The 27,392-nt window shown below is 39.9% G+C and overlaps 1 protein-coding gene and 1 pseudogene across 3 annotated transcripts in view; both read right to left on the bottom strand.

Moving 5' to 3' along the window:
* TTC28 (tetratricopeptide repeat domain 28) overlaps positions 1-27,392 on the bottom strand; it is a 611,406-nt gene that overhangs the window by 414,887 nt on the left and 169,127 nt on the right. Inside the window, exon 1 of one of the 3 annotated variants that reach the window (XM_074321574.1) lies at positions 4,310-5,107. The exons of the other annotated variants lie outside the window; for them this stretch is intronic. Coding sequence (XP_074177675.1) covers positions 4,310-4,336 — 27 coding nt within the window. The 5' untranslated portion in view covers positions 4,337-5,107. Of the gene's footprint in view, positions 1-4,309; positions 5,108-27,392 lie in introns of those variants that run through there. 3 annotated transcript variants of the gene reach the window in all.
* On the bottom strand, positions 22,246-23,111 carry LOC109453387 (translation machinery-associated protein 16; annotated as a pseudogene).

The raw sequence follows: 27,392 nt of genomic DNA, 5'->3' as shown, positions 1-27,392 counted from the left end.
CTTCCAAACAAGCTTTTTAAATGAAGCTTCCTCAGAGAAGCCAGATTCACATTAGATTAATGTGACAAATATAACAAGATAAATGCATCATATGATTCTGAAGTGACATAATTAACGTAGCTTATGTGGCACATTTCTATTAATGATCTTTTATTATGTGTGAACAATAAAATAGCATTAGATAAGCAATAAGAAAATCCAATCAGCAGCAGCTTTCCTGAAGGTTTTGACTGCAGTTTTATTTACACAGTGTTATCTGATACTAATCCTTGGATTTTTAAAGAGCAGAAATCACTTCAGAATTGTAAACAAACATGTTCCTATGAGACGAGCATTTTAATTACTATCATTTCTGCAAATACAAGATAAAAATAATGTGCTGAATGATAGCCTCTTAACGTGAAAACAGGGGAAAGTAGATTTTGCCAGGCCAATAAGGTTATGTTAATAAAAAGACTGTGACACTGGGTCAGAAGTCTGGTCCACGGACTCCGGACTCCGGTGGTGTGTTTTAACAATGACCGCCAGGGAGCTTCTATGGAAAGTATAGCTGTCCCCTCCCTGATGCTGTCTACAAAAGATTAGAACTGAGTGCCAAAATACTCTGGTTTCTTTACTAAACCACTACAGTGAAATATCTATGAATCAATTGAAATACTTTGAACTTTTTTACATTTAAAGTTCATATCACCTCTTAGAATAAGAAAGTCTAAAAATACAAGTTCTACAAAGTAATAATTTTTATTTACTTTTCCATCAAATAGATACTTATTGAGAAACTATATTATCCTTGGTACCAAAACCAGAGGTATGAGACGATTCCTGAACTCAAGGAGTTTGAAGTACAATTGAGAGGCCAGATACATTCATAAAGAGATAAAGATATATATATATATAAAGAGATAAAACAGTTACTATTAATAAAACACCATCCGCCTAAAAGGCTATAGATTCTAAATGCTCCAAGAATTCAGAGGTAAATAAAATCACTGATTCTTCCAGAAGAAAGGGAGGGAAGAAGAGCTTCTTGGTGCTGGTATCCAGAAGTGAAGGAGCAAAGCTACAGCTAACCTTCAAATACTGGGATCATCTCTGCTCTCAGGTTTTATCTTTCTTGGATAAAGAGCCCTGGTCATCAAAATTCCCAAGTACAATGATGAAGAACACATGGCTTGAAATAAATAAGGCCTGGTCTAATCTTAGCTCTGACCTTGCCATGCTGTGTGACTCTGGGTAAATCATTTCACCTCTCTAAATCTTTTCCTTATCTGCAAAATGCAAATTATAACACCTACCACCTCATCAGGTAAGAAGTAAATGAAGGCATATAGAGCAAGTAGCAATGTCTAACATAGAGCAGGTGCTTTTAAAAATGATAGCTGCTGGGGTAGCCTCTGTTGGCTCAGTTGGTTAGAGCGCGAGCTCTGAACAACAGGGTTGCCGGTTCAATTCCCACATGGGCCAGTGAGCTGCGCCCTCCGCAACTAGAATGAAACCAGTGACCTGACCTGGAGCTGTTGGGTCCTCGAAAAACACACTGTTCCCCAATAAATTTTTTTTTTAAAAGGTAGCTGCTGTTTGCATGATCTTAAATTCCATTCTTACCATGATGCAGTCACAACCGCACAGAATCTTGATTTTTAGGGGAATTACAGGGCTCTTGGTGGGAGGCCCACTGTGCTCTGGAATACTGGTCCTAAACTCCTCACCAGTCCTGAAGGTGGAACACCATGTTCTGGGGGTTTCTTTGTGAAAAAGTAGTAAATTCTAATTGACTATTCCAGAGCCCACATCTTGCATCTTAGTATTTAGTTTAACCCAGCAAGTAAGCAGAGAAAAGAGGGGTAAAGAGCGCCCCTTCAATCACGTATCCCAGCTCAGTTAGAAACAAAGAAACCTAGAACCTATGGTCATTCTCTTGTAGTGAGCTCAGGATTAACAAAAGCCAGCACTGGTAGAGGCTGACCAGGCACCATAATAGCAAGTTACCAAGCAATCCTAGTCATGAAGCCCAGCTATAGACAAATGCTGCTTGGAGCAGCGTTCCATGGATGATCTTCCTGGCTTTGCTAAAAATCACATCAATGCAGTATCGCTTTTCATCTGTAGTGTTAATGGTTTTTTATGAAACAGTTTGGCAAAACACATGGCATGTGACTGTACATGCTACACCACTACAAATGTGTTAGCAGACCCAGCCAGAAACCATGGCAATGATCTGATCACATGAGGATTCCTGCAAAAGTAAGAAATAAACCTAATCTTTGTGAAGACTTACTGGTACCCTATCTGAGTCTCTTCCAAGAAAGCTTTCATTTCCAATGTAGAAGAAGCAAGAATTGTTCTCAAGCCACCACCAAATAATCGTACAGTATTTGATGGCTCAGCTTATTTTTTTAATCTTCTATGAACTCTGCAGAATCATATCTGATCCTTATAAGATGATGACTTGGGATTATGAATACAGTGCATAAACACAACCTTCTGGTATAGCAATTTAAGCATCACAGAGTGAGTAAATACTGCAGAGTGAATCCTAACACTTGAAACAGAATCTTCCAGCATCCAGAAATCCACCTGACTGCCAAGAATAATACTTCCGTGGTTCAAGCAATACCAGTACCCAGAGGGGTTTCCACAGACATAACCACATGAGTTACTGCATATTGGGTAAAATAGAAAAAACAGACATTTATGAACGTATAGTTTACAGACATCTTAAAAGTACTCATAAATATGCAATTTACAAATATAGAAGAAATGTGGGGGGTTTTAGAATACACAGCATCTGTTTAAATTGCTTAATTATATGGTTTCTTCTATGGGTTTTCCTCATTCTGACTGATTTTTATTGGGGGTGTGTGGGGGTGGGGAAGTACACAGATCTCAACTAAAATAAATGAAACCAATCTCACTGAAAGAAGCTCCATGACGAGAAGTAAATGTATGAGAGATTCTGACTTCAGGATGAAAGGTAGAAATGACTTAGTGTCAGAGATCAAAATTGTATCAATTAGATATCAAAGAAAACCTTTCAATTCACCAGGCTATACTGAAGCAGGGTTTGTTAGGTTCTCTAGCAATAAAATAAATGCACAATATCTCCTCATGCATTTCACACATGATTTCCATTTCAGCTCTGATGTAAAACATGGTATCACACATCATGCCACAAAGAAAGAGTCAGTTTAGCTAGTTCAAGTAACACACCAGGCAGCTGCTAACAGAGACAGGTCATGGCTGGGGAAGGGCACAGCACATTCAGTTCGCTATGTTTTCCCTCAGAAGAATGTCAATAAAAACCACGGCCAAATGAGGTATTTGTAGGGGGGAGGGGGAAGGTCCTGCTATGCAGTGAGCCACTGGGTTCACCTAACAGTTAGCGCCCGTCAGACAAGTTAGCAAAAGGGAGCCCTAGCCAAACCAACAGCCGCCAACAACTTGAAGAAAGCTGTCTTTCTCCGTGAACGTCCTGGGGTAGGGACCAGTCCCACATTTAGAAACGTTATTTCTGGGACCAATAGCAATTTATTTTGATAGAACCACTGGATTTTTTTCTTGAGTTCTCAACAAAGGAGCCATATTAGGAAATAATCTTGCAAAAAGCAAAGTGCCCCCTCCCCCTCTTCCCGACGATCGATGCACACACGCCCGTGCACGCTGACACGCACACACACCCGTGCACAATGGCCGGCGTGGGCCCACGCGGCTGCCCGGGAGCCCCACGGGCATAAGGCCCGCCTGGGCCAGGCCCCAGACGCTCGGGCTGGAGGCCCCGCGGCCCGGCTGCCCGGGAACCAGCTGCTGGGCGGTTGTGCTGGGGATGCTCGCCCCCCAGCGGGGCCCTGGGGAAGCGGCTGCCAGCAGCTCAGAGCATATTAACCCCTTGGGGAAGTAGGTGCTACAACAACACCCACCTGCGGGGACACTGGAATGCATAGGAGGTGCAGCGCCAAACGGCCCTCCAGAGATGGGGCACCACCAAGACCCTGGCAGCTCTGGGCTGGCTCCTACAAAGCTAATCATGTCACTAGATCCACAGGGCTACAAAAGCCAACGGGTGTTTCTGAGCTGTCACCCCGGAGAGTCCAGGCATACCAAGAAGGAAAACTTAAGAGGGCAGTGGACGCAGACCAGACTTGGTAACTCGTCCCTAAGGGACTGGCGTAAGTCCCTCAGGGGACACGGCTGCTTGGGCCAGCCCGCCTAGCCAATTATGGAAGGAGTGGAGGGGCCCGAGGGCCACTGCCTCCTGTCACCCTTCCCTGGGTTGGGCATCAGGGCCCCGTCCCCACTCCGGGACACTTACCTTCTTCCGGGGCTGCCATTTCATCATATTTGTACAGCCGATACGTGGAACATCAAGACGCGGGCTGGGGGCTGGGGGCAGATGCAGGGCAGCAGCCACTGCGAGTCATGCTGCCTCCCGCCCACCCCCTAATTCTTTCCCATATTCACTGCGAATAGAAAAAGCCCCGGAGAGTCCAGTCTTTTCGCCTTCAGTTCAATGAAAAGTATCCCCAAACCACAAACACACTTCCCACCGGGCTAGGAAGTCCCAGAAGCCAGCGTACTCCTGCCAGAGCGGGGCATTTTTCCTCCCCGGCCGGCGCCTGCAAAAGGAGCCTGCGACAGGGGGTCTCCCAGCCGGCTGCAGAGACCCTCCCTCAGAGAAGAGCCTGAGAACACGAGCTGCTGCAGAAACCCAGCCGGGCTTCTACCATCCAAACCCCTTTTGGCGAATTCTCCTCTTCTCAAAAAAAAAAAAAAAAAAAAAATTAGACAAGCAATCAAACCCTCACGCGCAGCCTGGAGCAATTCCCAAAATTCTGGGTGTATTTCTCGTTTGTAAAATTTAGCAAAGAAAATTCCAAAGATCTGTAATCAGAGCTTCTTTACGCTGTTTTCTCTTCCTTCTTGGATAAGTTGGGAAAAGGATCTGCCCTTCCCCAAATGCCTACCTTCCCTTCCCTGAACACTGTAAATAGGAAAACTTGGTTTGTGTGTTTAGATTTTTTTTTTTTTTAATTCCCAAGAACCTTAGTGGGGAAAGGCTGGAAGGAAATCCTGCAAGAACCCAACTCCACAGCTCAGTCTGCACTAATGACTTCCTTCCCTTCAGTGTGAGCACAGCCTGCCCAGCTCCAGCCACACAGAGCAAACGGTTTCTGGGTCTTAGTGCCACGACATCTGCTCCAAAGCAAAAAGTAAAACAAACGTTTCAGAGGCACCCAAAAGCTCCTAAGGAATCAGATCCACAAGGGACCCATAAAATCAGGAAGCCATTTCAAAAGATGTAGTTAGATTTGTGTGTTATATTGAGAAAAAAGGGAATAGAAAAAGACTTTAGATTTAGACCAAAATGCTACAAAATCTTAATGTGTGATTTGAAGAAAAAAGATTTGAGGTATCTGACAAGATAAAAAAAAGAATAATCAAACCTTGACGCTGCTTCTCTAAATTTAGCATTATTTTATTACTATAAAAATATTGCTTTGGAGATTGAGTTTCATTCATCTTCTGTAAAATAATTCCATCCTATTTAAAGAGATACATCTCTAAATACAAAATACTATGTAATTCTATTATTAATATTTGTCATCCAACATGTCTACTAACACCTCTCCCACCATGCAATAATTTTGATAGCTAGGACTATAAAGGGTAGTGTGAGCTACTAGAATACTAACTGATGTATATAATAATAGTAACTGATGTACTATGAGTCCAAACTCCAAAATGTTTCGCTCATTCCTCTTAGAGCTCTATATGCACTGGCTGATGTGGCTGATTATACGCAGACTGAACACTACACCAGATTATCAACTGTCATTAAAATAGCCAAAACAGTTAACTGAAACAGATTACTTTTGAGACCTTTTCTGAGCCTAAGAGCCTGACATTCAATGGTTGGAAGCATTAGCTTTTTAATAATATTAACAATGATAGCTGAATGAATAGGTAGTATTTCTTAAGCCAATACTCTACGCTAAGGCTGATGCCTACATTCCTTATCTTACAGCCCCGCAACAAAGGTCTTACTGTAAGGTCTTCCTTGTGGCCCAGCAAGGAAGGTCCTCATTTTTCAGATGAGGACACTGAGATTCAGAGGGGTCATTGCTCAACCAAGACCACAACACACAGAAAGTGGTAAGGCTGGAATTCAGTCCTATGACGACCTAACTCCAGAGCCTACGCTGTTCCATGATGTGCCTCATAGCTACACACCTACCTTACCTCTCATCTCAATAAAACGATTATGTGTCTATGATTTAAGCACCTATTATTTGCCAGCCCCTGTTCCAGGCACTAGAAATGAGTAAGAGGCTACCCCTGCTCTTGAAATTACATACTGCATGCAGCAGTCACAAATAATAACAGTACTCTGCATATGTTCTGACATATCCCATTCTGCAGTTTAACTTGGATATCCTACTAGCACGGAAAGTGCAATAAATTCCAAACCAAATTTATCAATCTACCTCAAAATCGATTTCTCTTTTCAACTTTCCTTTTATATGTCCATAGCACTGCTACTCTTCCAGGATCACAAACTAAAACCTTACCATCATTTCTTATATCTAATCTATCACCAAGTCCTTTCACTTCTTTTTTTTTTTTTTTTTTAATTTTATTGGGAAAGGGGAACAGGACTTTATTGGGGAACAGTGTGTACCTTCCAGGACTTTTTTCCAAGTCAAGTTGTTGTCCTTTCAATCTTAGTTGTGGAGGGTGCTGTTCAGCTTCAAGTTGTTGTCCTTTCAGTCTTAGTTGTGGAGGGCGCAGCTCAACTCCAGGTCCAGTTGCCGTTGCTAGTTGCAGGGGGCGCAGCTCACCATCCCTTGCGGGACTCAAGGAGTTGAACTGGCAACCTTGTGGTTGAGAGCCCACTGGCCCATGTGGGAATCGAACCGGCAGCCTTCGGAGTTAGGAGCACGGAGCTCCAACCGCATGAGCCACCGGGCCGGCCCCTTTCACTTCTTTCTTAGACACTGATATCAAATTCCTATTGCTGACATCTGAGGCCAGAGCTTCACAAAACAAACATATATTAGGTACCAATGAGGTGCAAAGCACCACTAGGATAGAAAGGTATAAAACCAAGTCCCCATGCTAGGAGAAGTTACCAAAAAGTTAGGACAGAAGACCGATGAGAAGACAACCAGGCATTGCCTTAGTCAGTTAAGCAACACATCAGTTATGTATTCCAGGAGTTAGAAGGAGAAATCATTGTAAATAGCAATGGTCAAAGAAGGTTTCATAAAGGAATTTGAGTTAAAAATTCAGAGGATATATAACTCTTTCTAGAGCCAAAAGCCAAGGTCCTTACCACCAGTAATGGCCTTCAGAATCTGGACCCCTCTACCTCAGAGCTCATCTCTTACCCCCCTCTCAGCCCCTCCCATACTGGCTACCTCACTGTCACTTGAACATGTCAAGCATATACTTGTTACACCCTCTGCCAGAATCACTCTTCCTCTAGACACCTTCTTGGTTCCCTCCCTCAGTTCCTCCAGAAAGAGTGTCTCTCACCATTCCTTCTGAAATAATGGTACCATGACCCCGCACACTGTTACTTTCTAGCTTCCTTACCCTGCTACATTATACTTCAAAGCCCTTATGACATATATCTTATTGATTGTTTATTGAATGTCTTCTTCATCCCACGAAAACATCAATTCCAAAGGAGCAGGGACTTTGCTCTGTCATAATACCAACACCCAGTGAATAGTGCCTGCCACAATAAGCAATCAATAAATATTTTTGAAAGAAACAATGAAAGAAAAAGAGGCAAGGAGGCAAGCACATGTAAAATGTACTCAAGATACAAAATATTGACCTGCCTAAAATTTAAGGCTTAAGCATGAAATGTTAGAGAGAGAGAGACTTTGTCTTGTTTAGCTTCATAAATCCCCAGTGCCCAGAACCGTGCCTGGCACAGCAGAGGTGCCCAGTACTTAGGGGATAAAAGAATGGGGGTGAGGGTGGAGAAAGAACTGTGAATGAGTGAAATTCTATCCCATACAAAGTAAAAGATATTCCCGCAAAGTATGTTGGAACCAAATGGTAAGGAACATTATAAGGCAAAGAAATATGGACTTTATCCTGTAGGATGCGGTAGGCAAAGGGCAGGCTTGAAGCAGCATTTTTAAGTAATCTAATACATAAAAAAATATTAACTATGACTTTATGAGGCTATTTTTATACGTCTTTAGATTTTTAAAACTATTTATATGATTAAAATGTTTATTATGACCATTTGACAGATATCAAAACTGAAATTCAGGGGGGTTAAGTGACCTGTTCAATGCCACATGGCAAGTCGATGGCAATGGAAGGGCTAGAACCCAATGCCTGAGTGATGGCAGCAGGAACCTACCATTGCTTAGGGGGTCGGGAGAAAAGTTTGTACTTTCTACTGTACCTCTGACTTGCTATATAACAAAAATTTTCGGAAGGGCATGGCAGGCAACATGAATAAGTGAAACAGTCAGGTAAAAGACAAAGGGAATTGTGAGGATTGCAAACCTGTAGATACATGAATCATGTAAAAGAGGTAGCTGCTATGTAACCCTCGTCAATTGATGTCCTGCAAGAGTATCACTCCAACAGTGCCAGATCCCCTAATTTGCATGAGAAGCTAAAAATGTCCTGATTTTTAACTGTTTGCTCAAAAATTTTAAAGCATCCTAACAGGCCAAATAAAACATGCCTGTAGGTCTAAATTCCGTCTGCAAGTCATAATCTGTGACTGCTGACTTAAAGCACTCAAGGTCTCACTTTCCCATATGTAAATTAAGGGACCTACTGTGGTTCCCAACCTGTCGGGTGGTTTTCTGAAGGCATCTGTGAATCCATACGCATGCGAAGCAGGAGTCTATGGGTGAAGAGCAGGCTCCCATGCTCTGATGTTACTGTACGTAATAAAAGACAGTTATTTAAATTGGTCTGAGAACAGTGGGCTGTATGAGAAAAGGAGACAGAAAATGTATTTATGTTTCCATACAAGGCAGAATCAATCTAAAACCTCAAAGTGATACAAGGCTTTAAACTGGCTTCCAATTTTTTAGATATATTTCCTTTGGGTCACTTCTTTGGACGGCATTTCTTCCCCTGCTGTCTGGTAAGTGTTTCAGCTCTCATTTAACAGGCATCACTCAATAGAAGACCATTACCTAGAAGCCTTTAAATATTAATACTATCTTAAATCATCTTATTTCTTTTCTTTGTGTCTTTATTTATTTATTTTGCTTACTCCAAATTGAATCAGTAATTATATCTGAAATATTTAAGGAATTACTATTATACCAATAGACTTTCTTCATTAGGATTATTTATACAGAGCTATTAAGCTAACACAGTTCAAAATGTTGTAATTTAACTTATTGTTTCAAAGATCCAGTATCACATACGGTAGAAAGAACACAATTCCTCAGATCTGCAGCTACTAAAAGACATTTTTATAACTCCTTCATTTTTTAACATAGCACTTTGCAAATCACTTCCCTAAAAGCAGACACTGTAAAACAGTCTATTTAAATAGTATTTTCCTCAGTAACTACTTGTCAATTCAAATCTGAAAAAAAAGCAAGAAAGAGGAAATGAATGAAGAAAACACACCTCTTTTCATTGTGAATTTCTTCAAGATTTCCTAAGGAATAATATGTCTGACACTGATCACAGGGTAAATTTCTGAAAAAGCTAGCCTCATACTTATTTACATTTATTGTGTTTTAGAAGTGACTATTAAACTCAATGTGAAACAATATTTGTAAAATACATTAATTTTCCTAAAGACCTCTAAATTATTTTGAAGTATCTAAAGAGGTATTAGGAAAGTAAAGGGATAAAGGTATTATGGAAACATATTTGAGACCAAAAATTTTTGCCTCATTAGTGATATTTCGCACAACTGGGTGCTGTCAGCATATCAAGGCCTTGCTTTGCTAAAAATAGAAAACTGAAATAACTTGTTACAGTAAGAATTGTGCCCCACAGCCACATTGAGGCAAACCATGCTCCCATTCCTTGGGAGGGAAACTACTCCACAGCATCCAGAGAGGTGACCTCCAACCTCACCCACCTCCCTTCCTTCCACTAGCCTTAAAATTCAACATGTACTAATTGGGTACTTATTACAGATAAGGGACTATCCTAGGCACTGTGAGAGGAGACAAAAATAAATCAGGTGATCTTTGCCCTAGAGGAGATAGCAGTCTGCTGGAGATCAAAGAAGACATATACACAACTAATAAAAACAACAATAACAATTGCTGCTAACATTTACTGATCTTCCCATTCATTTGACTCTTTAAGAGCCCAGGCTCTTAGTGCAGGCTAAGTGCACGAGGAATGGAATAACAAATCACACCGTCTCTTATTAAGTCTGTGGAAGCCCTTAAAGGGTAATTAATTCTGACTGTGGCAACTGAGAAAGGTTTTACAGGAGAGGTGGCACAGTAGCCTCTCAACAAACAGGAAAAGGGTGTGGGGAGGAGCGTTGCAGACTAAAGGAACAGAGCATGAACCAAAACGTGGAGGTGTGAAAATGTGGACCCCATTAGCAAGTCATCAAATAGATCTAAAACCTATAATGCAAGGCAAGGGATAGTCGAGTTAAGGTTGGGGCTATGAATGCTATTACCTTAATCATATGCATAATAACTATCATTTATTGAGTATGTGCCAAGCATTTAAGTATTTCGTATTTTTGTTTTTGTTGTTGATTCTTCCCACCACCTTTATGAGGAGGAACTATTATTATGCCCAATTTACAGAAGAGAAAATTAAGGCTAAAGGGGTTAAGTAAATTCCCAAAGTACCATGGCTAGAAAGTAGTCGAAAGGAAATTCAAGTCAGTTGGACTCCAAAGCCCTGTTCTTAACTACTGACTTAGAAACAGTGGTGCGTTGTTTCAACGAGGTACTGGCAAATCTAGTTGTGTTTTATGCTAACTCTGGAAGTAATATGAAGGATAGAAAGAACAGGAGAACAATAAAGGCAGAAAGGCCAAATAAGTTTCTGTTGCAATACATCAATAAGGAATGAACAGGTCTTGAATCAAACCAGAGCAGCAGAAATAGAAAAGGGACTTCCTTGAGGGATATTTCACAAGTAAAACAGGTCCAAAAACTTTGCTACGGGAAGGGATGGAAAGAGAAGGATTTAAGGATGATCCCACATTTTTCAGAAAATGAGACACCCCACTAACTGAGGTGTGCATCACAGAAAGAACAGGTAGATACTGAATTCGGGAAACTTCCAGGCTGAGGCAGTGATGAGAGATACACAGGCATGTGGAGGAGGTAGGTGGAGTTATGGTCTAGAGTTAAAGATACGTATCTGTAGGTACAGCTATCAAGAGATCTGGAGGTCATTCACACACTAATGATATGTATGAAGCTCTCAGTTAAATAAATAAAAAAAAGGATTCCCTCAGGGATGGAGTTTGAAACAAGATAAAATGGGGGTGGGAGAAAGGACAGAATTAAATCTTGAGCAATGCCATACTTCTAAATACAATATAATTCACTGCCCCGTTGGGATGGGTGGGAGACCTACCCAGTTTCCTGAGGCAGCAATTTTTATTTGGCCAGTACAGCTTGCTTCAAACCTTAGATCCTCCATATACTAGCTGTGTGGCTTTGTGTTACTGCATTTTCTGTACCTCAGTTTCCAACCCTGTAAGAGGGAGATGAGAATAGCACGTAACTGAATATGATTATGTCCTGTACCAGTTATTGTTGTTTTGCTGTGTTAACCCTGATTTTTTTTTCTTTCTTCATCATACCATGGATTTTGTGCTGATTATATTTTAAGGGTCACAAACTGCCAGAACTAATGCTCATGTGTTTCAGTGGTATGATCATTTTTCTAATAAGACTTCTACGTTCTGGTTATGACAGAGCAACTGGGACCAGGCTTACTCTCCCGACATAACTAGAGAACTGGATAAAATATAGGAAAATTACTGTTTCAGACAATAGGCAACAGCATTATGAACCTTGAGGGAAGCAATACAAATGAGGTGAGCCTTTCGATCACCCTGGCTTTCTGCCTTGAGGCACTTTCTGGACCACAGAACAGGATGGAGATCCCAAGCAGAGAAGAATGGTCTTGCTGAATTGAGGAGACAGAGACTGAAGTTTGAGGAGGACAAAACAGCTGGAACATTCAGGATAAAGAATTGGAGAAGATGAACTCTAGGGGGGCTACACAGACAAGGTGCTCCAGAAGTCATCACGGAGATCTCCCTGAGTTTTGGCTGAATATGAAGTAGGCTGATATAGGGTGAAACTCCGCAAGGCTAGGCAAAGGGAAGCGCTAAGGTGAACAACCACCAGAGCTCACCAGGACCATAAGACTCTCAAGTTTCCATCAGCAGAGTAAAGGGCACACCTGGGACATTCAGTAGCGACCTCAGAAAAGTCATGTCTTTGCAGAAGGTGTACACCAGGCTAAAGTGTGCTCTAAATTCACCCTAACAAAGCTTAAAAACCAACCGTGAGAACAATTTCATCTACAAGTCACTTTATCTGCCAGAACGAAGTTCAACATTCTTTGAAGGAAGTCAACAAAATCTAGCACTCAATGAATACGTCCAGCATTCAATCATTTTCTAATGACACTTATTATTAATACATGGGTACTAACCTGGAAATACTTTATCTCTTTAGCAAGCAATTAATCTTCTACCATAAGAATGCTATGACTGTGTTACAGATTTTCACATATAAAACAGATCAATGGACTATAATGTTTTGGCTATAACCTTGATACTTCTCTGGACCAAGTACGCATAGCCATAGAGCATGTGTAATTTTGCTATTATAGAATTGATCAACGTGGGGAAATTTTCAGCATATGTTACCTTTAATTAAAATTTATAGAATTTATCTACAGTAGATTCAGTGGTCAGATATTTGGGCCAGAATATGCAGCTTTGGAATAATATTGAATGTCAGCTGTAATTAAGTATACACACACACACACACACACACACACACACACACACGGTACCTAATACAATATACACACACACATACACATATGGTACCTAATACAATATACACACACACATACGCAGTCACGGAATGTGGAGCACAGCATAGGGAATAGAGCCAATGGAATTATAACAGCTATATATGATGTCAGAGGGGTAGCAGACTGGGGGTTATCACTTTGTGAGGGGTGTAAATGTCTAACTATTACATTGTTTTGGACACCTGAAACTAATTTAAAAAAATATGCAGCTTTGGATTTATTAAACTTCTTTAAAAAATCCTGAGTGCGCAGTGGTAGTAACTGTTTTAACATGTAAGTTTTACTTAAGAAAGATGCTTGAACTAGGGGTTTACTTCCTAGTGTGTTTTTAACCAACGGAGGCTATATTTCTCTGTGTATGGTTAAAAGGAGCATAGGAAAAGTGGATCTCTTCTCAATCCTAAGGCAGGAAATGGGCGACGAGAAAATAAAGTCAGTAGAAATAAAATGTTATTCTTGAAGTCCATTTGGAGGCCCTCTAGTAACTTGGTGCTTAACTCTATAATTATGAATTCATAAGCAATCAAACGGATTACATTCACAAAACTGATATTTCTTTTATGGTGGTTGTTGAACTGCCTGGTATCTGAAGCCCCATCCTCTGTTTTGGGGGTATTCCCATTATCTGAGTCTTGGTTGAATGTAGGCAAGATCTCTCATGACAGAAAACAAAAAGGTCAGATAATTCCTTTGCCTCACCACCTGACAGCTAGGATGAGACACAACGTGCAGGCTCAGTTCTTTGCCAGAACTTTGAATGTGAAGCAAGTGACACAAAGACACTAGTGACTGAGAATTTACTCTTGCAGCAGCCACAGTAAGCACCCAGTTACTACAATCATCAGTGCCTGGAGAGCTCATCGTGGTCTCCAACATCCAGCTCCAGAAGTAGTGGGTCCAGCTCTGGCATCCAGGCTCCAAGACCTGCTTTGGCACCATTGTGGCTGAGATCCAGGTACCTTTTGATTAAAACAGTCACAGTTGTTGTGTTACTTGCAACTAAGAAACCTTGCTGACTTACACAGAGACATTTGATTTTGTTTATATTGGAACACAAATGTTTCTTGTATGAACGTATATATATATATACATAAACAGATATGCGTGTGTGCTGGAGAGCTCCAAGGCAGTCTTCTGCCCTCTTTTCTGCCTATAATTACTCCGTCAGCAATCTCAGACAGTCCCAAGCCTCCAAACACCATCTCTTAAGTGATGACTCCCTTATTTATGCCTCAAATACCTGTCTCTCTCTGAGCTCCAGACTTGTATAAGTAACTGCCCACTCAACCTCGTCGCTAAGATGTCAAATAGACAGACTTACATAGCCAAAGCAAAACTCTTGATTTCCCCCCAAGAATCCGGTCCTTCTTCAGTCTTGTTTTATCTCAATTCATGGCATCTCTAGTCATCCAGCTCCTCAGACCAAAACCTTTACAGTTACCTTTGATTCCTGTCCTGTCCTTGCCCGCAACATCTAATCCATTAGCAAGTCCTCAGCTCTCTACCTACAAATTCCAATCCAAATCCTGCCACTTCTCATCACCTCTACCCTTTCTTCGTTAGCCATAGACTTCATTAATATCAACTGGACGACCACAATAGCTTCCACTTTGCTCCTGTGATTCAGTCTCTCTGTGTAGCCAGAATGATCGTTCTATAATGTAAATCAGATCATGCATCCCCCCTGTTTAAAACTCATGTAAGGCTTCCCTTTGCACGAAGAATAAAATACCTTTACCATGGCCTACAAGATCTAGCCTCTAACTTTCACCCCCATCTCTTAGCATACTTTCTTTTAACTGTGCTGCGGCCATACCTGCCTTCTTATGCTTCCTTCGTGACCTCAATGGTTGTGACATCTGCCTGGAATTGTCTTCCTCCAGAATAGGTATTTCCTTTTCAATATTCAAGTTTCTTTTCAAATAGCAAGTTGTCAGGGCGGCCTGCTGACCAAAATTAATTCCCCTCCCCACATTCACTATATAGTCTATTTCTTTGTTCTCTTCAAACCACATTTTAAAATGTGAAATTGCATTATTTACTCATTTGATCTCTATGTCACCCAACAGATTGTCAGGTCTATAGATGGGTATCTGTATTTTTCATCACTGCAGGTCCAGAATTTAGAACAGTTCCCAGGACATATTAGGTACTTATTAAATATTCATTAAACGAATAAGCAAATTTAATGTCAGCTATACAGGATTAAATACATATTCCCTTTTGCAGTAACATTTTCAGCATGGTCTTTATTCATTTATCAAGAGATACCTGTAAATACCTTCAGTTCTGAAAGATACACCCTCCCAAGTAACATACAAAGAAACCATCCCCCTTAAATCAGTACTATGCCCAGGCCTAACTGCAGATGTTCCACTGAAAGAAACACAAGCTTTTAAAAAAAGTGAACACTAATTATTCTGAAAAATAATTATTGTCTTGTAATTTTTTTATTTTTTTTTTAATTCAAGACCGGTACTATCACTTTCTATTTTCATTTGTATTGGGGAGAATCTTACATTACCCAACAGTGGGTGGATAAAATAATCTCTAGATAGTTTAATAAGTAAATTAAAAACACTTTGAAATCCTTAGATGAAATACAAATCACTTGTCAAAAGTACAATCTCATTTGTCAAAACATGAAAATGAAGAAAGACACAGAAATAACAGGCTCTGAGCTGCCAAACTGACAGGCTGTCTTAAGTGAGATAGTCAAAACATTCATATGCTAATTTTTAAAAGTGTTGTCTATCTGGCCATCCATATAAAAACATTAAAGGGTTTTTTCTTCATATTTCGAAAGTACATGGATGGGTCAGACAGTGGACACACTGATTACCAAATTAAGCAACAGCAATTACAATCATAAAGAATTTTCTGTTTAAGTTCTGCATGCACATATAAGACAACAACTAACTGACCCGCATGGGCAGTAATTCAGAAGATCCAACCCCCACAAAAATACTCTTTATCAATTATACCACCTAACACAATTATTGTCAATTGTCTGCATATAGAGTACAGTGCAAAAGATAACTTTCCATATTAGCAGCTGGGGTTAGCTACATACTGTAAATGGAAGAAAACGAATAGCAAAAAACTACCACAATAGGGTTAAAGATCTAAATTAAATGTGCAAATGTCATTTTTAATTATTTCCCTTTTTCATGTATCATAAAGGGTTTTCTTGTTCACATCTCCCCTAAGCATTCCTCCCTCTTGCAACACTAATAATTCTAAACAAAAGAGCATCTCCTTGAAATGTTCCCTTCATTGAATTGATAAATTTGCCATCAAATCTACACTTTCATGTGGATTTCCATCACCCCACTTTCTGGAATATGGAATCCAGCCTATCAATAAAATAAAAGTTTTGCTCAAATTTGGTTTGGTAATAAAGCTAGTATTTCTAGACTTGGATTCAGATATTCTGCTGCTAAAAAAAAAAAAGGTGACCACATATTGCATGATTCCACTTATGTGAAATGTTCAAAACAGGCAAATCCATAGAGACAGAAAATAGATTAGTGATTGCCAAGGGCAGGGGGGTGAGAGAAATTAAGAGTGACTGCAAATCAGTATGGGGTTTATTTTGGGGTACATGAAAGTGTTCTGAAATTGGAAAATGGTTACACAACTTTATGAATATGAAAAACTACTGAGTTATATACTTTAAAGGGGTGAATTTCATGGTATGTGAATTATATCCTGATAAAGCTGTTACAAAAAAAATACAGTCATCTTTCCCCATTCACAAAAAATTAATATATAATTCTACTTACAACTTTTTCTCTCATAATTTTTTTAAATCTTTGGAACGAGCTACCACTCATCTTCTAGCATCAAACAACAAAAATAAACAATTAACAAACTAATGTCAGCATGAAAAGATGAGAAAACAGACCAACATTCTTAACTGAATGAATTATTTTATTCATGGACAAGTGATGATGATATAAATTAATTACAAGTACATACTACAGAATCATTTTCTATAATTATATTGTCTACCTTGCATTTGAAAGATATAATAAAATCTGTCAATATTTCAGAGCACTCTACTAAGACTACCATGGCTCTGTGTGGTGTCTTGTTTAGACACATTGGAACCCATGACACAGAACAAAAGCTAAGAGGCCAAATAAAGATGAAACTAATCTTTATCTTTATCTTTATAACAACATATACTAGCCTAACGTAGCCTATCTATGACTACAAACTCTTTTAAAAAGCAAGAAAAAGAAACAAAAAGAAACCTCTGCATAAACCTTTTCTCACACCCCCTAAAAAAAAAAAAGTAGGTGGGAAGGCTGTTTTTTTACAATCCTCACCAATTTTAGCACCACAGCTTCCAAGATAAAATTTTTAAATTCCATTCCTAAAACACAGTTACTATTCTATGTGTCAACTAACGGCACTGTACACCTGAAGCTGAAGCTGAACAATAATGAATGTCAACTACAATTTTACATATATTATATATATATATATATATATATATATATATATATATTTATATATTTATAAGAAGCAGAGTACAGCATGAGGAATAGAGACAGTGGAAATGTAATGGCTGCGTGCGATGTCAGAGGGGTAGTGGATGGGGGAGGGGGGCTGTCACTGTGTGAGGGATATAAATGATAAATGTCTAACTAGTACATTGTTTGGTGCACCTGAAACTAATAAAAAAAACTGTTATAAAAAAAAGAAACCTAGACTTCCAGTCAAGATAGCAGAAGTCAAAACTGTATTTGCCCCGCCCATGACCACATCAAAACTACACTAAATTCTAGAACCACCACCCTTTAGAATGACCTGAAGACTAGATGAACAAAACTCCTATAACTAAGGATATAAAGAAGAAGCCACGTCAAGACTGGTAGGAGGGGTGGAGATGTAGACCAGGTGGTCCCACACCCACATGTGGCAGTTACTAATCAGGAGAGGTATCTCAACTGCACACATCCCCACTGAAAAGCAAGGGGTTCCAGCTCACACCAGGCTCCCCAGCCCAGAGCACCAGTGCTGGGAAGAGGAGTCCTGTGAAAATCAGAAGGGACTCAGTCCAGGGGAGAGCCGCTAGAGACCAAGACGTCCTTTTAAAGGGCCCAGACACAGAGTAACTTGCTCACAAACATTTGCCCTCAACTCCAGAGAAGGGATAACAGCTTCAAAAAGCACCAGGGACATACAGGGAGGAACTGAATTATCTGGAGCTGAAGTTCTCTCTGGGACTAAAGTGCAGATGCCATAGTTTCCTCTGTCGAGCCCTCTGCACCCACACAGCCTGCAGGCATGGGCCAGTGCCAACTGTGAGTCTCCAGTAACCTGGCTACTACCACTCTCACCACACCCTGGTGATTCTCTAAGACCCTGGCCCTACCCAATTCACATACCTTGCCCGAACCTCTTTCAGAGTATAATTCACACAAGCAGCCAGCATGGGCCCACATTGAGGACTTCCCTAAAAATCTCTCAAAAGTTCACAAGCCTCAAAACAAGCAGCACCTGGCCTCAGTGTGCCTGCCTCGTACCTCTTGCTAAGTGGCCCCAAGCCTGACACTAGTGGCAGCCAGCCTCAGTTCATAGCATGGCCACTCCCAGGCACCTCTACACCCAGCCCAGGCAGCTACCAACCACAGATCACCTTGTAGCTCCTACTAGGTGGCGACAGGCTGGATACAGGCTGGATACAGGCAACAGTTGACCTTGGCCTCCACCAGAGCCCCTCCCAAGAGGCCCCAGAACCAACATACCTGGTGGCCGGCTTCAGCTCACACCAGAGCACCAGCCAATTAGTGCCACAAATGACACACCCAAAGGGTGGACTTGGCATGCACCAGAGCCCTGCTAAAGTGAATCTCATTCCATAGGGTCAGCCCACACACAACAGTTTGTTTGCTGTAATCAAGGCCAGTCCTCACAGCCAGTTGTCCTGAAGGTGAATCCTACCAACTGATGCGTCAACAGCTATCAAAGTTCAACTACAACAGGAGAGCACAGACAACCCACACACGGGACACACTTGGAGCACCCTGCTCAGGTGACCAGGGAGACTGCACCACTGGGTCCCATGGTACAACTACTACGTAAGGTCACTCTGCCAAGATTGGGAGACTTAACAGATCTTAATACATAGAAACAAACACAGGGAGGCAGCCAAAATGAGGAGATAAAGAAACAAGTGTAACCAGTGTAACCAAACACTGGTTATAAGGATGCTCACTGATCTCAGGGAGAACTTTAACAAAGAGATAGGAAACATACAAATTGAGATAGAAAACATGAAAAAGAACCAGATAGAAATAAAGGATACAATAACGGAAATGAAGAATATATTACAGGGAGTTAACAGCAGGTTAGATGAAGCAGAGGATCAAATCAGTGATGTAGAAAATAAGGTAGCAGAAAACACCCAACCAGAACAATAAAAAGAAAAAAGAATCCAAAAAATTGAGGAGAGTTTAAGGGGCCTCTGGGACAACATCAAGTGTACCAACATTCATATCATAGGAATAATCAGAAGGTGAAGAGAGACAGCAAGGAATTGAAAATCTATTAAAAAAGACAGATAACTCCCCTAACCTGGCAAAGGAAATAGACATACAAGCCCAGAAAGCACAGAGAGTCCCAAACAAGATGAACCCAAAGAGGCCCAAACCAAGACACATCATAATTAAAATGCCAAAGGTTAAAGACAGAGAGACAATCTCAAAAGTAGCAAAAGAAAAGCAGTTTGTTACCTACAAGGGAGCTCCCATAACATTGTAAGTTGATTTCTCAACAGAAACTTTGAAGGCCAGAGGGATTGGCAGAAAATATTCAAAGTGATGAAAAGTAAGGAACTACAACCAAGATTACTCTACCCAGCAAAGTTATTATCTAGAATAAAAGGACAGATAAAGAGCTTCCAAGACAACAAAAAGCTGACGGAGTTCATCACCACCAAACCAGTATTACAAGGACGCTTAGAGGGACATCTTTAAGATGGGAGGGGGGATAGAGATAGGTGGAAAGGGGAAGGGACTAAGAAGTACAAATTGGTTGTTACACAGTAGTTATGGGGATGTAGGGTGTAGCATAAGGAATATAGCCAACAATATTGCATTAATTAAGTATGGTGTCAGATGGGTACTACATTTATCAGGGTGATAGATGGGAGAGGGGTTGGGGCAGGGTGAAAAAGGTGAAGGGATTAAGAAATACAAACTGGTATTTACAAAATAGGCATGGGGATGTAAAGTATAGGGAATATAATCAATAATATGGTAATAACTATGTATACTGCCAGGTGGTACTAGTTAAGGGGATCACTTCCTAAATTACATAAATGTCTAACCACTATTCTGTATACTTAAAACTAATATAAAATAATATTGACTGTCAACTCTAATTAAAAATTTTAAAAAGGGGGAAAAGACCAAAAATATTGTGATAGCGTGGTACAGTGTCAGATTGTTGCTGGACTTGTCATGGGGATCACTTCTTTAGCATGGGGCATATAATCAATAATGTTGTAAAAACATTGCATAGAGCTAGGTGGGTACTGCTGAATAACTATGATGTACACCTGAAACTAAATATTGTATGTTAGCTGTATTTTAATTTAAAAATCTTAAAAAAAAGAAAATAATCACAATGAAAAAAATTCTCACTGACATACGCAAACAGATAATAAAAACAGTGGATCAACTAACACTAAAGCTAGTACAGAGGTCAAAAGGCAAAAGTAGAAAGATCATGTATAATTACAACAGTAAATTAAGGGATACATGCAAACACACACACACACAAGAAGTAAAAAATGACAAAAATATAAACATGGAAGGGGTGAGTAAAAATGCTAGTGATTTTAGAATGTGTTCAAACTTAAGTGACCACCAACTTAAAATAGACTGCTATAAACATAGCTTGATATATAAGCACATGGTAACCACAAACCAAAAATATACAAAAGATGTACAAGAAATTTTTTAAAAAGAATCCAAACACACTAAAGAAAGTCACCAACATACAAGATAAGAGAACAAGAAGAGAATAAGAAAGTAACAGAGAACTACAAAAACAATCAGAAAACAATAAAATGGCAATGAATACATACCTATTGATAATTACTTTAAATGCAAATGGATTAAATGCTCCAATCAAAAGACAAATGAATAAAAAAGATGTGGTACATACATATATAATGGAATATTATTCAACCACAAAAAGGGAATGAAATCTTACCATTTTAACAACATGAATGGACCTAGAGGGCATTATGCTAAGTGAAATAAGACGGAGAAAGACAAATACCATATGATCTCACTTATATGTGGAATCTGAAAAATAAAATAAATGAACAAACAAAACAGAAACAAACTCATAGATACAAAAAACAAACTTGTGGTTGCCAGATGGGAGGGAGTTTGGGGGGCTGGGTGAGAAATGTGAAGGGATTAAGAAGTACAAATTGTCAGTTACAAATAGTCACAGGGAATTAAAGCACAGCTTACGTAATATAGTCAGAAATATTGTAATAGCTAAATATGGTGTCAGTGGGTGCAGGACTTAGGGGGATCACTTTGCAAGTTATATAAATGTCTAACCACTACGCTATACACCTGAAATTAATAGTATAGTGAATGTCAACTGTAATTGAAAATAAAAAATTAATTTAAAAAAAAGAAACCTAAAAAAAAAGCACCTCTGCTTCCTGAAGCAGTCATGTCTTAATAACCAGTAAGTCAGTTTTCATATCCCAAAATCCAAAACTCATGTTGTCCATACAAATTTCTAGCTTTTTTTTTTTTTTTTTTTAAGATTTTATTGGGGAAGGAGAACAGGACTTTATTGGGGAACAGTGTGTACTCCCAGGACTTTTTTCCAAGTCAAGTTGTTGTCCTTTCAGTCTCAGTTGTGGAGGGTGTCCCTTGCGGGAGTCAAACTGGCAACCTTGTGGTTGAGAGGACGGCACTCCAACCAACTGAGCCATTAGGGAGCTCAGCTCAAGGTGCCATGTTCAATCTTATTTGCAGGGGGCGGAGCCCACCAACCCTTGCAGGACTCAAGGAATTGAACCAGCAACCTTGTGGTTGAGAGTCCACTGGCCCATGTGGGAATCGAACCAGCAGCCTTCGGAGTTAGGAACATGGAGCTCCAACCGCCTGAGCCACCGGGCCAGCCCTCTAGCTTCTTTCTTTTTTTTTTTTGTTTTTTGAAGCTTTCAAATTATTTATTTTCAACTCAAATAAAGGAAAATCAGGCCACTGCAGTCATGTCCTCATCTGAGTCACTTGATTCATCATTTAGTTCCAATTCCCCCAAATCTTTGTCCACAGTTATAACACTTTTCTTCTTCACTTCTTAGGAACTGCATCATTAACACACATTTTTCTCATTTTAATGTTTGGCAATTTCTTCAGATCAAAATCCCATTCCCTAAACGTTTTCAGATTACCTGCATTTACAATATCTGGAATCTCAAGGCCGTATCCCTCAAACTGTTGTCGCTCCCGCTCCATCGTCTGTCTGATGACTGTCTCCCGGGAACAGTGCCGCCTTCCCTGCCTGTCTTTGATGCCGTTATGTAATTCAATCTGCTCCAGCTCACTGCTGAATCGATTTAAATACCTTTCAATTAATTCACAAGCATCTTTCCTTGAATATGCTACTTTTTGGGGATCAAGATGATTCTGAAACCACTGCAGTTTTTCACCAGCAAGTTTGAGACGCAATGCCTTTTCATTCTTCAACTTGTCCTTTTTTTCTTGTTTGTGGGCCTCTCGTAATTTGAGCAGCTTTTCTACTGTACGGATGGATGATTTTTTTTTCCCGTCCCACAATTTTTCCCTTTGGTGCTTTCGGCATGGTGACGTCCCCACGGCCCCGGGGGGATTCTGCACTCCAGACCCGGGCTACCTCACCGACAGCAGCTCCAGGGGTTCACAGTGCAACTCCGACCCAAACACACGTGGGGCCGCTCTAGCTTCTCTTTATAGTTCTTCTTACGGGTGTAAGTTTTAAATCATTATAATAATCCAACCAAATGGTATCACAATGTTTTAATTATTGCTTTTTAAAAAGTATGCTTTACTATATTATAGGATTAATCCCCTTTCATTAGCTTTTTTCAAAATAATGGAAGTAATCTTTAATAGTCTAACCTATTGATTCTTCCACATAAACTTCAAATTAACCCTGTCAAATTTCAAGAAAAACTTAGTTGATACTTGTACTGTTTTCATTATATAAAATCACACCTGGTTCTTATTTGCATTATTTTTAAGTAATTTTTGCACTGATAAATGTGCCTCTTTTTTTCCAATACATTTTCTAATATAGGTAGAATGCTATTTATTTTATTGAACTCTTATTTTTTCTAGTATATTAGTCAACTTATTTGGACTTCCTAGGTATAAAATAAGTTTGCTGTAAATATTTTTGTCTTAATTTTATATAAATATCTGTTTAAAAGTTTTACCTCAAAAAGCTTTATCTCAAAATAATAATAAAATGCATTTAAATGAGCCATGTCTGAGGATTGCTAGAAATACAAAAATAAATACATGAAACAAGGTAATAAATTCCTCCAACTAAAAATACAAAACCTAAGGAAGTAGATTTTAGCTTGAAGGTAGTGTGGACTTCATTTCAAATTTATACCTAAAAACCACTCTGAAATGAGTGAGATGGTTTGAAAAATTCCAAATGTGTCTAAGCCTGTTTTCCAACAACTTTCTCAATAATCTCCCCTAAAATAAAAATTCTAATACAAACCACGATTTGGTCAAAACAGAAAACATCAAAAGTTACGTTCCTGAATAAGAGCCTTAATCTTTTTTTTTTCAAGTCAGTTTCTGAAAGGTAGTATTAAAATATTCACCAGAATAACAGTATACTCTAGTTTTATCGATTGTTAATGAATGTACCACGCATCCCAATAACAGATTATTGAACACAACATCCAAAGTCCAGAAGGTCTCCTAGCTGCAAGCCCCTCGTGCCTGTGTGCGTGCGTGCATGTGTGTGTTTTGACAGAGGAGGTGGGAGTTTTATACTCCTACTCCAAAGATCCTAATCTTTTTTTCTAATAGAAAGCCTAACGGAGGTGAATAAACCTGACAAAAATTGCCTTGCTCTCCGCCTTTCCCCTCAAAACAGGGTCAAAGTGCCATCACCTGCTGCCTTCTTCCAGGTCGGGCCCACCTATGCACCAGGACCAGTTCCTACGTTTTTTCAGAAAGGATGGATTTCTCTTTTCTTCCTGTTACTGCCATTGCTCCGTATTAACAATGCAATTATCTTGCCTTTGTCCTCAGTCTCCCAGCTGAGTGCTGACTCCTCGTGCCAACTCCTCATCCAACTTTTTTATTCCTTGTCTGTGAATATCTAGAATCAGAACCAATGCCTGGCTCTTGACCTTAAGAACACCTTGGCACCAGACCTACCATGTGGCTCTGACCTTCGATATGTGTGTCCGAGTCTGGATTGTCCACTGTTCTCAGCCCAAGTTTGGCTGTAACTATCAGTCTCAAAACTGTCCTTTTACGAAATGTTGTTTGTCCTGGGGAGGAAGCATGGAGAGGAGCAGGAACATGTTCTGAGAAAAAGGGTTAAATACAAACACGTATACATTTAGAAATGGTTAAGATGGTAAATTCTGGGTGGCAGCTGGCTGGTTTAGTTGGTTAGAGCGCGGTGCTCATAACACCAATGTCACCGGTTCGATTCCCACATGGGCCAGTAAGCTGCGCCCTCCTCAACTAGATTGAAAAGAAACAATGACTTGACTTAGAGCTGATGGGTCCTGGAAAAAAACACTGTTCCACAATAAAATAAAATAAATTTTAAAAAAAGATGGTAAATTTTACATTACATGTATTTGCCACAATTTTTTTTAATGAAAATAAAATAAACAATAGAAGTGAACCTCAAAAGTCTATAGGAAAAGACTAGCTAGAGACTCTAAAAGGAGATTCAATTAGGATTACCAGGACAAAAGTTGCATAAATGAAAGAAGCCAGGTCAGAGTTGACGTATACTAAAATGAAGGTCTTAGTATTAGGATATTTAAGTTCAGAGATGAAGTACTAGGTAAAGATTGATTATGCTGAGATACTTTTTCATTAACTAGTTTTAATTATAAAGTAAAAATATATTGTGGTAGAAATGCAAACAGATACAGAAGGGTATAAAACAAAAAATTAAATTCATCCTCCCCTTCACTGACTGACCTTTTCTAAGCATAAATATATTTTTCCAATTCACATGAGAAAATACTTTACATACGGACCTTTAACTTGCTTTTCCACCCAAAACAATATCTAGGACACCTTATGAGATACCTCCTCCAATTTTGGCTACATCATATTCAAAATACAATTCCCTAATTGACCCACTGGTCAGATCTGTTTACCTACAGTTTGCCTTTTGAAGAGTGTCGCACACTCCTGTGCTTGTTCCTTATTGTGGCTTCCTTGCCTATAGTCATTATTTCATTTTCTATAGTTATCTTCCAATTGCCTACAACTTTGTTAAAAGCTGGATCTCTGTCCCTTCATCTTTATCTCTCTAGTACCTGCAATGGTGCCTAGCACACAGTAACATTAAATACTTTGTTGAATGAATGAAAGAATGACCATTGACTTATCCAAAGACAAATGGATAATAAGTGGCAGAAATGGCATTATACATAATTCTCAACCTAGCTCTCTTTCTCCATTGGACCATATCATTCTATTGAGTCTATCTTAAAAACTGATAAACACCCTGCTATCTATAATATCAAATCCAATTTTTCCCTTGGTTTTTGAGGTCCTCCATAATCTGAGCCTACCCGCTCCCACCAGCCCTCTCCCCCCGATTCTAAAATTAAGTCACCATTAGCCATAAATAGTGGTCTCTTCTCTGTCCTTCCCTCCGGTTATGCTTATTCCATCCAGGTCATGACCCCATTCTAGAATTCCCTCCTTTCTTTTTTTTTTTTTAATTTTTATTTATTTTAAGTGGTCTTCCAGGACCAGTCAGCTCCAAGTAGTTGCTTCAATCTAGTTGTGGAGGGCGCAGCTCACAGTGGCCCATGTGGGGATCGAACCGGCAACCTTGCTGTTAAGAGCACTACGCTCTAACCAACTGAGCTAACCGGCCGCCCCCTAGACCTCCCTCCTTTCTCATGTCCTTCTACTCCAATCATGGTCATCATTCATCATGCAGCTTGTCTCAGTATCTTCTCTAAACTCATGTTATAATTATACTTAATGTATACAGTTTAATATTCGTTGTTCTCTGTTGCATATTTGCTAGTATTTCCTCTCCTATTATCTCTTGAAGGTAGAAACTATGTTTTAACAATAATAGGTACAATTATAGAGCAAATGTGATAGATTGTATTTATTCAAAATACTCACTGCTCTTCTCTACCTGTCCCATGCAAAAAAAGAAAATTCTTCTGAGATGATTACACTTCCTGCTCCAGTGATTTCAGGTATTGTCATATGACTAGCTTGGGCCAATAGAATATGAGTAAAAGTGGCATTTCCCACATCTGAGCAGAATTTTAAGAGCTGTCGCATGGTCCCATAGTGCCTCTTTTTCCTCTGCTATGAGATGGGCATATCTCAGATAAGGGCTGAGCCCGGTGTGGGTCTTAGAGGAAAAAGGTTGTGGAGCAGGACTGCAATTGACCTGCAGCCAATGTAAATGAGCAATGTGAGAACTAAACCTTTGGATTACTTCTTAAACCGCTGCGATTTGGGGGTTGTTTCCCCAGCGCAATATAGCACAAGCCAATATCCCCAAACAATACTCTTCCTTCTGCTGCTTTCCCCACCCCTGCCTTACCAGGCTATACCATAACAACATTAGAATTTCCAAGAAGTTACTTGGGGAGTCCTAGGGCTTCCCTAATCCCTAGTCAAAGTGGGGTTAGGGGCTTCCAAGAACATCCATCATAAAGATTGAGAATACCTGTGGCAAGAGAAGATTGGCATCTCCTTTCCCATCTGGATAATCAGTTAGACCAGCTGTTCAGGCATGTTAGCACAGACCGGGGAGCCCCACCAGGCCCAAGAATTTACATGTCTAAAGAACTTCCCAGTGATGCTGAAGCTGCTCGTCTAGGACCACACTTTGAGCGCTACTGGGTTGGGCAACGAATAGTTGATCAGCCCCGATAATTTGAGAGAACTAGCAGAAAGAGGGCAATAGTGGAAAAGCTGAAACTCCCATCATTTGGTATGGCACAGACGCAAGAATTTCCAAAGTTTGGATTTCATAGAAGATGGCTTGGGATATCTTGCTGGTGTCCCACCCAAGAGGACGACCTGCAGGCAAAGGGATTCCAGCAGCAGGAAGCTTTAGAG

Source organism: Rhinolophus sinicus, linkage group LG16 (assembly GCF_036562045.2).
Source record: "Rhinolophus sinicus isolate RSC01 linkage group LG16, ASM3656204v1, whole genome shotgun sequence".
Lineage (NCBI taxonomy): Eukaryota > Metazoa > Chordata > Mammalia > Chiroptera > Rhinolophidae > Rhinolophus > Rhinolophus sinicus.
Note: the sequence above shows the minus strand (reverse complement) of the source record. Positions and strands in the feature narration are given on the sequence as shown.